We start from the raw sequence: 12,233 nt of genomic DNA on the forward strand, positions 1-12,233 counted from the left end.
TTATTAGACTGGACTCATTGACTGCAAACAATGAAACCTTTTTTGGTTATTAGTAAGGCCGCCCTTTGACTTGTGAATGATTGAACTGGAAGTAAATATTGCCTCGAGGAGAGGAAGGTAAATATTGCTGTTTCTTGCAGAATTGTCCTTTAGGTTTTTTTTTGGTCTATGGGATTTAATGAGGGAACACTGCTCGTCATTGCAGGTTAACTCAAAATGCAGCTCCTTTTCCTCCAAATAGTTTGGTCCAATAAAAGTATCGCGACGTCAATGTATCGAAAATATTTTTTTATCTTGCGGATTTCACAATTGATACAATATTTAAGATGTCATTAATATACTGTACAATCATGTAATTCATAGCGTTTAACATCAAGGCACAACACAAAGTATATTACATACATGCCTTGAGAGGCCACGTTTACTATATCCCCGAGATACTGAAGAGTGCTGTCGAGACTAAGTTCTAACAGCACAGAGCTGGAAGTCACATTGCACATTGTGCCCAAGCGTCATTAGAATATATATACCATCACTTTATTTCAAATAGAACTGGATATAAAACTTGATGAAATGTAAAAGTTAAGTCTTGCCGCACATTACATTTCGGAAGAGCTTTACATAAATAATAAGGAAGATGTGAAAATGAGGAGAAGACCAGGCGAGTTTGGACTGTAACGTGAAGACGATGTGAAGTAAACATTTCCAATTGTTATTGTTCTCCGTGCTTCTGCCATGAAGGAAGCGAGCCAAGCGACATCTAATCGGGAGAGAAAGAACTTTGCCTCGTCAGTTACTGCCGTCTGCCTGCAAGACACAAAAAGTACAGGAGACTCAGGACTTGCAGGATTTGATTAGTCTTTTCTGAACACAACACCCAGTTTCGAGGGTTTTTCGATTTGTACCGCTTTGTTCCCCACCCAGCACACACACACATACAATTAAAGCATAGCAATACATAGTCCATTTTACCACCTCCCTTCTGGTCGGACGCTGTTATTTTCAGGTAGGACTTGTGACTGTAACTCATGTACCCGGTATATGAAGTTAATAGTGTGTTATAGTACTTTATCGTCTACATGTCTTTAAATGGGTATTTAAGGTACTCCTACATAGTCAACGTGGGGTGAAGATTATTTTACTGGAAAGGAACATATTATCTGTATTCAGTAATTTTTACATATACCAAAAAATGCTCCGTTCAGCGAAGTAAAAATGCTATTTCATTGACTCGAATTAACTTCCGACTGAAAATCACTATCCCAACGATAGGTCATGAATATTGACCTAAAGTAATGGTCACCTGACAAGGAACATTCTGTTGTGTAAATGCAGCGGGAAAGGATTTGGACTAAATTTGGAATTTCCGGTGTAATCGGTTGAAAACTGATGTTAGTCTGAATAAACACTAATAAATGTTAGCACCGCCCTCAAAACATACACTGCACTGGAGTTATGATTGGAATCAATTAATATACTGAATAAATTTTGAAATTAATATAGTTAAGGTTATACAAAATAATCCTTGCGCCATGTCTGTAAATGAGTTGATGCATTTAACTAAAGCATCGAACCGGCAAGGTACGACCAACTGCATGTTTGACTTAAAGATGTGGACTGCTTCTTGTGCGAGGGAATTGTTACCATTAACAGAATAGTTGAGATCAACGTTCTCGGCTGTTTACACAGGAAAAATGCTCAAAGCATGTTGACTAACAGGTGAGAAGCAGTTCATTACCAGATCCCTGAATATTCTACATCTGAGCGTTTCTTCTTCGCCTTCCGAAGGCATTAGCACCCACGTCGGTTGGCACGAAGTCACTGTTCCCCATTCCCCCGGTCCGGCTGAGGAAGTCAGCCAGGCGGTGAGTCGCACAAGTGGCTGTCTTGCAGGCTCGCTTCTCCAAAGGAATACTGCTTCACAAGACGGAAACAAAAACACTTCAGGTTAAAACGACACCGCGTAGGCCAAAACATTAGCCTTCAATCATTCGTCCCTGAAAGATCTGGTGTCTGCATAACGTGTAAAAAGATCACGTTATCTAAGTTATAAAGCACAGGAACAGGCCACTGATCAGCCCATTCTTTCAATCCTTCTGCACCTCGCCCTCTTAGAATATCCTTCTATACTTATCTACCCATGTGCATTTGAGTTTTCCTTAAAAGCCACCTCTTGACTGGCCTAGATCAGTTCTGCACGAATGCATATGTCCAGAAGTCACACAACTGCTGGGCTTTGATGCCGGGAATGTTACTCAGGGCTGACGTGATTAGAATGCTTAATGCAGTCTAAGCAGCAAAAAAAAATGCTATTTCCATTTTTGCTAAAGTTGCCAGCTACATTGAATGTGCATCAAACATTGGCTTCTGGCCACAGACCTGGGATTTTAAATGAGACCGCAAATACCACAGAATAGCTATCAGAGTCAGAGGGACACGAGAATGTAGAAACAAATAAGATAATAACAGTGCCCTGAGAAAGAAACAGAAATATCTACCGAGGGAAAATAATGACTATATTGAGTTACAAAATGTAATCTATTCTAATTGAAATGGATGCTCTGCAGCTAATCAAAATGCTTGAAATTGCAAGTTCCATTTCTGTGGTCAAGTATGTCTGGAATCTAATCCATTTGCCAAATGACGGGAAGAACGTGCTGGAGCGTGTGCCGTTCTGAGAGCTTTCAGATTTTTAATTCCCCCACTCTGGTGTAAGTAATTCCGCAGGAGCCTAATGTGTTGCCAAAGAGCAGGACCCTTTTACTGCGAAAGGCTAACGTGGGATGTCACAACCTTACAAAGAAAGAAGACGGAAGAAAATGCAAGGTATCAAAAATTTAGGGAACCCTGTTTGGTAAATGATTTTAAATGTAGATTCATTTAACATTTTAAAATGCTTAGTGAATCAAGTTGAAGAGAATACTTTTGAAGGTGAAAGCAGTAAGTCCGTCATCTAAACCCTGCAATGCATATTGGATCATTTATCTTTTTTTTTAATTACCACTGATATCATTACGTTTAAATATCTAAATACAATTAAGCATCATACACGAAGGAAGGAAAATGACCCTTGACTTTAAAAAAAAGTCAAATCCACCAAAGACACAGGTAGTATTGGATATTTATAAAGTTTCTAATTTCAAATCTGATAATGTGGAAGAGTGACATTTCTGCATCATTTAAGTCATTGCATCTTGAATCCTTCAGTCTAATACATATAAAAGGAAAAAGTGTTCCAGGTAGAAAAATAAGTTTATTGAAAAAAGACCCATGTAATGCACGAAGAAGCATTCATTTAATGACACACTCTATAGCCACAGAAGGCAGAAAAAAATCTAGAATGAGAAAATCAGTTTTAAAGCTAAAGTAATTGCTTATTACGGTTAATATACTAATTTATGTCCATGTCTAGTATTCTTCGTCAAAAAAAATTAAGGCGGAAAAGAAACATAGCACTTAATCAGGCTGTCTATCGTTCAAGCATTTAAGATGCATGCGGTCACAACAAACGATTAGTTGTTTTCAAGTGGCTCTCCGTAGTTAGAATAGCGTTCGTTTTCCAGCTCAGTGAGAATGTTCCTTTTCTTGCCAGGAGTTGTCGCTCCTACGTCAGTGCGCTGGATGGTTTGTAATTTGTGCAGCTCCTGGGACAACTTTCCCACCACACAAGTGCTCAGACCCGTGCACCGTTTGACAATGGATCTATCCAAGCTGCAGAAAAAGAACATGCAAAAACAATCTCATAATAACGCATGCGGGGTCATGCATGAAGAGCATGTTTCATGTAACAAACAAGCAATTGTTCATGCAAAATTATCTACACTGAGAAATGATTATTCACAGTAGAATGCTAGAACCTCGTTATTTTATCAAGGTGTCTTGCAAAAAAGGGTGGCCATGCACTTTTCGTCGGTTCGAAAAATAGAATAACAGCTTTTTTTCCAAAGTCTATTCATGCATTTTGAACCAAGTGCTGAAACAAAACCGGCTTTTTTTTTTCAAATGAACATGCATAACGTTTGCATCCTATCAAGCATGGTTTCATACTGGTTTCTGTGATTTGCAGACATAACAACTTTTCCATCATTCTTTTCCCATGCAAGGTCAAGACAGAACTAACTTTTATTTAATAGAGTATGTCGCTTATTAAAACATACCTTTTGATCACAATCTTCCTTTTAAAATAATCTATTGATTTTCCTCAAAATTTCAAAACCATTTTGACGTTTTATATCAGATAATTCTGGGTGATTCACGGGAAAACAAATAAATTGAATATTATTTGCCAAGACTGTTATATTAGAAAACAATATCTCTGCACTTTTCCAATCAACATCTGTTGATAGAAGACTCTACTCAAGCAAATCTCAAAACATGTTCTTTGTATTACTTAGCAAGTACTATGTCTCATACAATATCATTGAACCATACCCAAGACCTTTCACTGCAATCTAAATACCTGTGTATTCGTTCCCTTACCTGTTGGCATCGGGTATTTCTTGTTCCAGCTCCTCTGCCATCATTTGGATGAATTCCTTAACGAGCGCATTCAGTAGTCGTCGAACTTCGTAATCATTGAGCGCCACCCTATCTGAAGCTGACTCCAGCACAGATCTAAAATCAGAACCTCACAATGAGTAAGGACTGTTTTTCTGTTCAGACCAATAAATGGTCATTAGCCATTCTATTGTCACTAAAGTATAAAAGCCTGGACTTTTGTGCAGTTCTAATTGATGTAGGGCTCAGAGCCACCCTGAGCGTTAAATCACTGCAAGATCAGATTTGTTTCTGTTGCATCAGTCATGCTACCAGCAGTGTTTGATTTATTACCACTAAATTCAGCCTTGGCTCAATGGGACAGTGTCACGCTGACTCAGCGTTCAAGCTTCATTCCAGAAATTTGAAAGCATACTGGCTGTCACTCCAGTGCAGGAGTCCGCGCACGAAGCGTTATCTTTGCAGCAAAACCAGCAAGTGCTGGAGACACACAGCAGAACTGACGAAGGGACACTGAATAGGAAATATTTAATGTTTCTTTCTTTCTGTACAGATACTGCCAAACCTGCTGTGTTTCTCCAGAAATTCCTTTTTATGGCTTCAGAATCCGCAATTCTTTGTTTTTATCCCTTTTTTATCCTCTGAAGTGAATTTAAGAATCGCTTCGCAATTAACATCCCGAAAATCAAGCTTATCTTTTTTAAGTCTTATTGCTACGTGTGAGTTATTACTGCTCCCGAATTGGCTGTTTTCCCTACATTATGATAGTGGTTAGTCTTTAAAAGTACTCACTGGAAGTGAAACTTTGTAAGACAACTCGCCATGGTGAGAAATTTAACCTCCATGCATTTTTTTTTATTGCTGCCTTAAATCCAAGTTAAGTATGCACCATCTATGAAAGTAATCCTAATTATAGGCGAATTATCGGAATAGTTTAAGTTCCCTGTTAAAACCAATGCCATAAACTTCCTTTCCCAAATCGACTGTTTTCTTAACTGGTTTTCGAAATTCCACCTCATATGTGGTCTTCATCAACAAGAACTGACATTGCTGGAGAAACACAACAGGTCCAACAGCATCTGTGCAGAGAAAACAGATCCCATTTCGAGTGCAGTGAGCCTTCTTAACAGCGAAGCCGATTCTGCATTCTCCACACAGATGCTGCTAGACCTGCTAAGTCTCTTCAGTAATTTGTTTATTTTTTGCTTCTTTCAGATCTTCAGTTCTTTGTGTTATTTTAGTGGTTTTCTTCCTTGCGGCTTTGCAAATTAATAAACCATCAATAAAACAGTGCAATGTTACATACACATTATTGCGAGCATAAACCCGAACAAACGAACAACTTTAAATTTGATCTCGCATGTTTCGGATTATGTTGACTGCATCGGAGTTAATACTCCGTGGACAACGAAGTTAAGGACATAATATTGACTGTATGATAAGCAAATGCAGCCACTGCCCATTGGCAGCCGGTTAACACTACGAGAAAAAAAAATGCAGAATATTGTACTCGTCATGCCTACCTGAGAGGAACTGCATGGGAGCGGTTTATCTGACATACAAAAACAGCACAAACCACAAAGAAAGCGGAGATCTTCAGCAGAACCATGTTTCTGAAGGCAAGACAAAAGCACGATTACCCAAACCATAGACCATTGTACAGCAGCTCAAAATGTCACTCCAGAGCGCCACCCCAAGGCACTTGGGCAAATGACTGATGCGTTTCCTCCCCCTTTTGCAGGGCTGAAACACGGAATTGTCGGAGTGATAGCTAACATAAACCGTGAATAAGAAAAAAAAAGAAAATGTACTGGACAGAAAAGATAACGGTTAAAAAAAAAACTTAAGTTGCTGTTACCCAAACTGGATAAACCAACATCTGGGCAGAAATGTGCAAAAGTTATTGCTCAATCGATGAGACTTGACAGCACTCGAACTGCCCAGTTAAGTAATGGATTGTGTAATGAATTATCAATGCTGCCGATGGCATTACAGCTCAGCTTCAAGCATCTAAAAGTTCAACCAAATGATGACACCGCGTCATCTTGGCTTATTGGACTAATGATTTACTCAAAATCGACCACGGTCACCATTTAGCCATGACTGGTCTACAAAGGCTACTCAGCTACTATATTTAGAAGCTAGAAGAGCAACATGCTCATTATTCCTCTTAGAGGAAAAGACCAACTGGCTTTACATGTATCGGCGGGGGAATTAGTACAAAAGATTCTTTCCAAAAGTGTTTTTCAAATCTATACATAATTAAAGCAATACATTATCTATTAATGCGGTGTTTTGTTAAATCTGACAACACACATGCATAGAGCTTTCTAGTCTGGTCTTACATCAAATAAACTCAAGTTATTTCCAAACGACTACTGATAACAAAGCAAATCTTATGCTATATAAAAAAGTAAATATCAAACGTTCCAGTCAGTTGCAATCGTAATTCTTGGGGCATCATAACGTTTGCAGAGAAATATATTGGTGAATAAAAGCTAATGTAACTGGCAGTCTGAGGTTTCTCTGGTTATAAGCAAAGATAAATGTAAAGACATTGATTTCCAATCTACCCGTTATTAATTAAAACAGACCAACTTTCAGTGGAATTACAGAGTCAATGAACACGTAGCAAACTAAAGGAGAGCAGACTAAATAGCGAGCGTCGTTGACATAGCTTTTTCGAAACCAATAGAAACATCTAGCAGAGTTGCATCCTCTTACCTTTATGCTTCACTTTCACGAAGAAATCACAAAGCAAGTTTCTTCTTTAACTTGGCTTTTTTAACTGTGCTACTGTTGGCTGCTGAACGCCCATCCTTTTATATCCAACGTTGCCGGCTCTTTGTTGTTCAGTGAGTGGGTGTACGGTCGTCAACAAGCTGCCAATCATAAATCCAAATTACAGCAAAGTGCCAATCGGCGGGGGCCTGCCGCCTCGCCCCGCTCATGACGCTGTCGTTCCCCGCCGCTTCATTCACAAAGTTCCCAATCACGTGGACCAGTCAGGCCAGGTTTACTTGCATTGAGGTCATTTAACGTAAAGCAAATCAGACGATTAATGGACAGCCTCGAAAATCATCTCGATCAATTAGTGTTTTATGGTTGCTAAAAATGTACCATTACGTGACTCCTAAATGCCAGGAGTCTGCTTGGTCGGCAAAGAAAGCAAAGACTGGTCACTTTGTACAGAGCGACACCTGCTGCTGAATGCTGCACCGTCATGCTAGGACAATTCTGTACAGTACTGTTCGCCTCGCTGTACTTCCAAACAGAAAAAATCTCATTAGGACTTAACCAAGAAATATTAAACTTTAAGGAAATACTTTTCTCTTTATTGTGTAAATTGTATGCTGAAAATGGTAACAAATGCTGCAGCCCGGCTAACAGCAACTTATTTTATGGTTACATTTTGTTCAACCAAATGCCCTGCGAAAAAAAAGTGAAGAACGAGTTTAATTCTGATATCATGGCATTCCAAAATTCTTTTTTTTTGCATCAGTTCAGAATCATAACGGTGAGGAAAGCCTGAACAGTTCAATGTGGTGTGTACGGTGTAGTTTAGCTCTGTAGAACTAGCCCTTATTGCAGGGAATGGGTTATCAGATTGCCATTTCTAACGTGCACTAACGATCGAAACAGAGCAACACTTCAGCATTCAAAATGCTTTGATATCTTTGGGAGAATTTGAACCTGATTTCGTACTTGGAAGTGTTAGGTCATGTTCATCCTTATTGAAGCCGGGACGTTCGTGTAACTTTAATAACTCAACTTCAGTCGTGTGCCTTGGGTACTCTGTTCTCAGTTTTGTCAGAATATCCGTTCAATTGATCAAAGCATTGCTGTTTGAACCGTGCAGTCTATCATTCCTGTGGAGCCAAAGTTGCCGAAAACTATTTGCCAGAGTTGCAGAATCAAAAATAAAAGGATTAGGTAAGGCGATGAATCATTAGATAAAGGGGCCAGACTGATACAAATTGATTACTCCGGAAACACTCACAATTAAATCAAGAAAAAAAGACTTATTTTGCTAGAGCTTACAGTTTTTTTCATGAATAACAACCATGTCATAATGCGTTTGACTACCAAGTGCGCCTTACGTCATGTTCCTGATCCATTAGAGGAGTAGCTGAGCTCCCTCGCAGCTGAGCTAAGTCAGACAGAAATAACTGCGCTCGTAAATTACAGTCAGGGAAGGCTAGACTCCAAGCTCTGATCCTTGTAGGTTCGAACTGAGAGGAGAGGCTGCTGTTAGAGTGGAGTGACTTCGCTCGATGAGCTCTCTGTGGTGCTGAAAGGTCGAGTTCCATTTCCAGTCTTTCTGAAAACAATAATGATTGCACGAATCAAATCGCTTCCTGGAACAGGGGCTCGGGTTTATAATGAACAAAGGCAGTGTTTATTCATCTATCCATTAAGTTAATGCGCGGGATTATTTCTGTTTGTTGTTCTTCTTGACCGATGGAAGCGGTACTTAAGGTCCGTGCAGCTACAGGATGCGGATGACATTATTTGGGTAAATCTGAGTGGGACATTGAGAAGGAAATAGGATTGATGAGGTAAAGCGGCGGGTAAACTACTTTTAATAGAAATCAATCTGTTGGGAAAGCAGGGGCCCATTCATTGAGCATTGTTAGTCTAAGTGTAGTTAAACATAGAGTGGAAATAGGATTCGGATCATTAAGGCAGTCAAGAGCAGTGTTGTTTTTGGAAACAATATTTCTCTCCTTCACGTGACCATGAATATGTTGCACAACCCCCAGAAGCCGGGCGCACTTTCTCGGTGGTTCTCATTTTGGGGAAGTGGGAAGGCTCTGTCCAGGTTTTGTGTGCAGCTGGGCAGGATGTCCAGCCGACCAGCGTTTGAAAAGAAGTTTGTTACAGTGGGACAATCCGTTCGAGAGTTGACCAACTCAGTGCAATCCTTCGCTCTCCCCTTTCCTAAAATCCCAACTAGAAATGGAAGGGAATACAGTTGGACGTTAATGTCAATGAGTGGAAGAGGAATTGGTTTCATGGCCGTCTGGGATAGCACTGATTTCATTGTCAGCCCGTGAAATGTTCAGATATTGACTTTTCGCAATTTATTTAGAAGCACGAAACTTACATTTTGACCAACGAGAGGGTAAACAGAGCAGAAAGATCGAATATTGAAATACTTAAAATGGAACGATGCGTAAGCAGTTGCTGATAAAGTAATTTTGGACATTTAGATGGAGCCATAGAGTCAGACAGCACGAAAACAAACCCTTCGGCCCAGCTAGTCCAAGCCAACTACGTTCTCAACTAGGCTAGTCAAACTTGCTTGCGTTTTGCCCATATCCCTCCAAACCTTTCCTATTGATGTACTTATGCAGGTCTTTTAAATGTTCTAACAGTACTTCCATTCACCACTTCCTCTGGCAGTTCATTCCACAAACGAAACACTGTGTAAAAAAGTTTGCCCCTCATATCTTTTTTTAAAATGTTCACCTCTCACCTTAAAGATATGTCCCCGAGTTTTGAAATCCACCCCCTTGGAGAACAGACCCTTACTATTCACCTTATCCGTGACCCTCATGATTTTATAAACCTTTGTAAGGTTTCCCACCCCACCACCACCTCCCCCCTCCCCTCATCCTCCTACGCTCCAGTGAAAAATGTCTCAGCCTAAATAATACCGAGAATATTTTATTACATTTATCTACTGGAGTAGAATCTATAAAAGAAGGGTTGATGTTGGTTGGGATTGAACAATATGTCGCAGCGGTGCAGTGCTAGACAAACCACTGCTGAGAAGGTAGCTAACCAGGAGGGCATTTGGAGAATCTCATTTCGGTGCTGCGACAGGGTTCAGTGTTTAAGACTTTCAATCAGGGACCAAACGTGTTGTATGATCTTTGCTGCACAATAAAATGTTTGTTACAAACTATCTGTGTGGGTAATTCCATGGTAAGTGCGTGTCGTATCTATTCGATGGCCACTTTTCGTCAAGTCATTTATTATTCATTGCCTACTTACTGGGACAGTTTACGCCGACACCCCATTTCTGTAAATTCCTCCGATTGAAGTGTGTAAACGAGATTAGGTGGGGGTCCCTGGAATAGAATGAGCCCAATGTCTACACTCACCCTGGACGGTGCCTGACCGGGAACATTGTAATGTTCTGGATTAGAGTGGTGCTGGAAGAGCACAGCAGTTCAGGCAGCATCCGAGGAGCAGGAAAATCGACGTTTCGGGCAAAAACCCTTCCTCAGTAACATTGTAATGTTGGCATTCTGTTCGTTTTGATTTGGGATTAGATTTGATACCTTTTGGAAGGCAAATCCAGTGTAAGAAAACAACGCATTCAGTCTTTAATTAGAAATCTGATTACTAAATCCTGGAGATCTTTGGGAAATCAGACACTAGTCATACAGTGAACTAGTCAGATATACTGAGGCTGTTGCCGCTCTCTACAAAGGGCGGGTTGTGATTCTCAGGGTCGGATTCCAACGCTTCCCCACCCCCTCCCCCTTAAAAACACACAGCTTCAGCATTGACCTGGCGTTCATCAAGTCATCTCGTATTCTGGTCCCGGTCCAAGTTACTTGTCTCCCCAACTTAAATATTCCATTAGACAAGTCTTTCCTGAGGAAAAGGAAGTAGACGGGAAGGAGAATGGTACCCCAAATAAAACTGTATCAGTCACCTCGTAATCTAGTGGAGGAGGTTCAGTACCGTGCACGGTTTATCAGTAACGTTCCTGCCTCCAGATTAAAACACGTTCATGGCAACTGAGGTCGTTTGGATTTTTCACGCTGCAGTACACTTCTCCTCCAGCAAGCATTAAAACATCAGCAGAACGCGCTCAGTTTCCTTCTCCAACGCCTGGACTTACTGTCCCATTTTCCTGGGTATAGTACATTCACATCCCTAGACCTCAACCTTGCAATATTCGATCCAGCTCCCATTCCTTTCCCTGAACAATGCATAGAACCAGAGATTTACTGACCCTCTCTCCGTCTGTTGGCAAATATTCCCTTATGACGTTTGAGACCACCCTTCAAAACCCAAAGCCCGTGTTTGGTCAAAAGTGGACGCATTCTCAGCCTCGCATCATCAAGAGAAAGCTCTCCAGAGAGGGACAGCAGGGAATTATGAGAATTTGCTAACGGGAGTTACCCTGGACCGCAATTCCAAGTAAAATTAAGCCCTTCATGTTGGGATATTTTGCCATATTTGCTGGAATGCTTCAACTAGAATTAAATTATTTTTCCCAATATCAAGGAAAACGTCAGTGTACCGAGTTTCACAACAGTAACCTTCCTTTAGGACGGGATAAGGCTAGTGCGAGGAACGTCAGCATTTCACCAATGGAGTACCCTCAGTTAGTGTGGGATACAGAGTTAGATTATGTCATACCCCGAGCAGACTTTACAAATCACACCCGGGCTTGGAAGTGCATGTAACTAAACCCTTCAGTGTTTTCAGTAAAACCTTGCTTGCTCATAGGCCGTTTCGGGTCCTCAGATGAATGGAGCAGATTGAGGGCACATACGGAAATGGCAGAGTCGCCGTGGCCAAGCTATTGCTCCTGTAGCGTTCTGGCCAGGCTCCCCTTGGAGACGGGGTTTCAGCTTCAGGAGGACATGTGGGGACTCGGTGAAAGCACAGAATGGAGACCGGAATACCGCACGGACTCCAAAAGATGTTCCTGCGCCTGAGCCGAGGAGGGTCAGAAATGTTCCTCCAACAGACCTCCTTATGAGAACCGA

The 12,233-nt window shown here is 40.9% G+C and overlaps 1 protein-coding gene across 2 annotated transcripts; it reads right to left on the bottom strand.

The window, feature by feature from the left end:
- Positions 1–289: 289 nt before the first annotated feature.
- calca (calcitonin/calcitonin-related polypeptide, alpha) lies at positions 290–7,350 on the bottom strand. Of its 2 annotated transcripts, XM_043705813.2 has the most exons (5): positions 7,222–7,350; positions 6,021–6,110; positions 4,480–4,614; positions 1,739–1,914; positions 290–807 (listed from the first exon to the last, which is right to left on the bottom strand). In XM_043705813.2, the coding sequence occupies exons 2-4, from the start codon at positions 6,104–6,106 to the stop codon at positions 1,755–1,757; spliced, it is 381 nt and encodes a 126-aa protein (XP_043561748.1). In that variant the 5' UTR covers positions 6,107–6,110; positions 7,222–7,350; the 3' UTR covers positions 290–807; positions 1,739–1,754. The 2 variants fall into 2 exon arrangements, with proteins under 2 accessions (XP_043561748.1, XP_043561745.1); XM_043705810.2 differs by lacking the exon at positions 290–807 and having other exon boundaries at positions 1,773–3,711.
- Between the last annotated feature and the right edge of the window lie 4,883 nt (positions 7,351–12,233).

This window comes from Chiloscyllium plagiosum, unplaced genomic scaffold (genome assembly GCF_037043375.1).
Source record: "Chiloscyllium plagiosum isolate Xiang-an unplaced genomic scaffold, Cpla_swu_hap1 HiC_scaffold_18, whole genome shotgun sequence".
NCBI classification, from domain to species: domain Eukaryota; kingdom Metazoa; phylum Chordata; class Chondrichthyes; order Orectolobiformes; family Hemiscylliidae; genus Chiloscyllium; species Chiloscyllium plagiosum.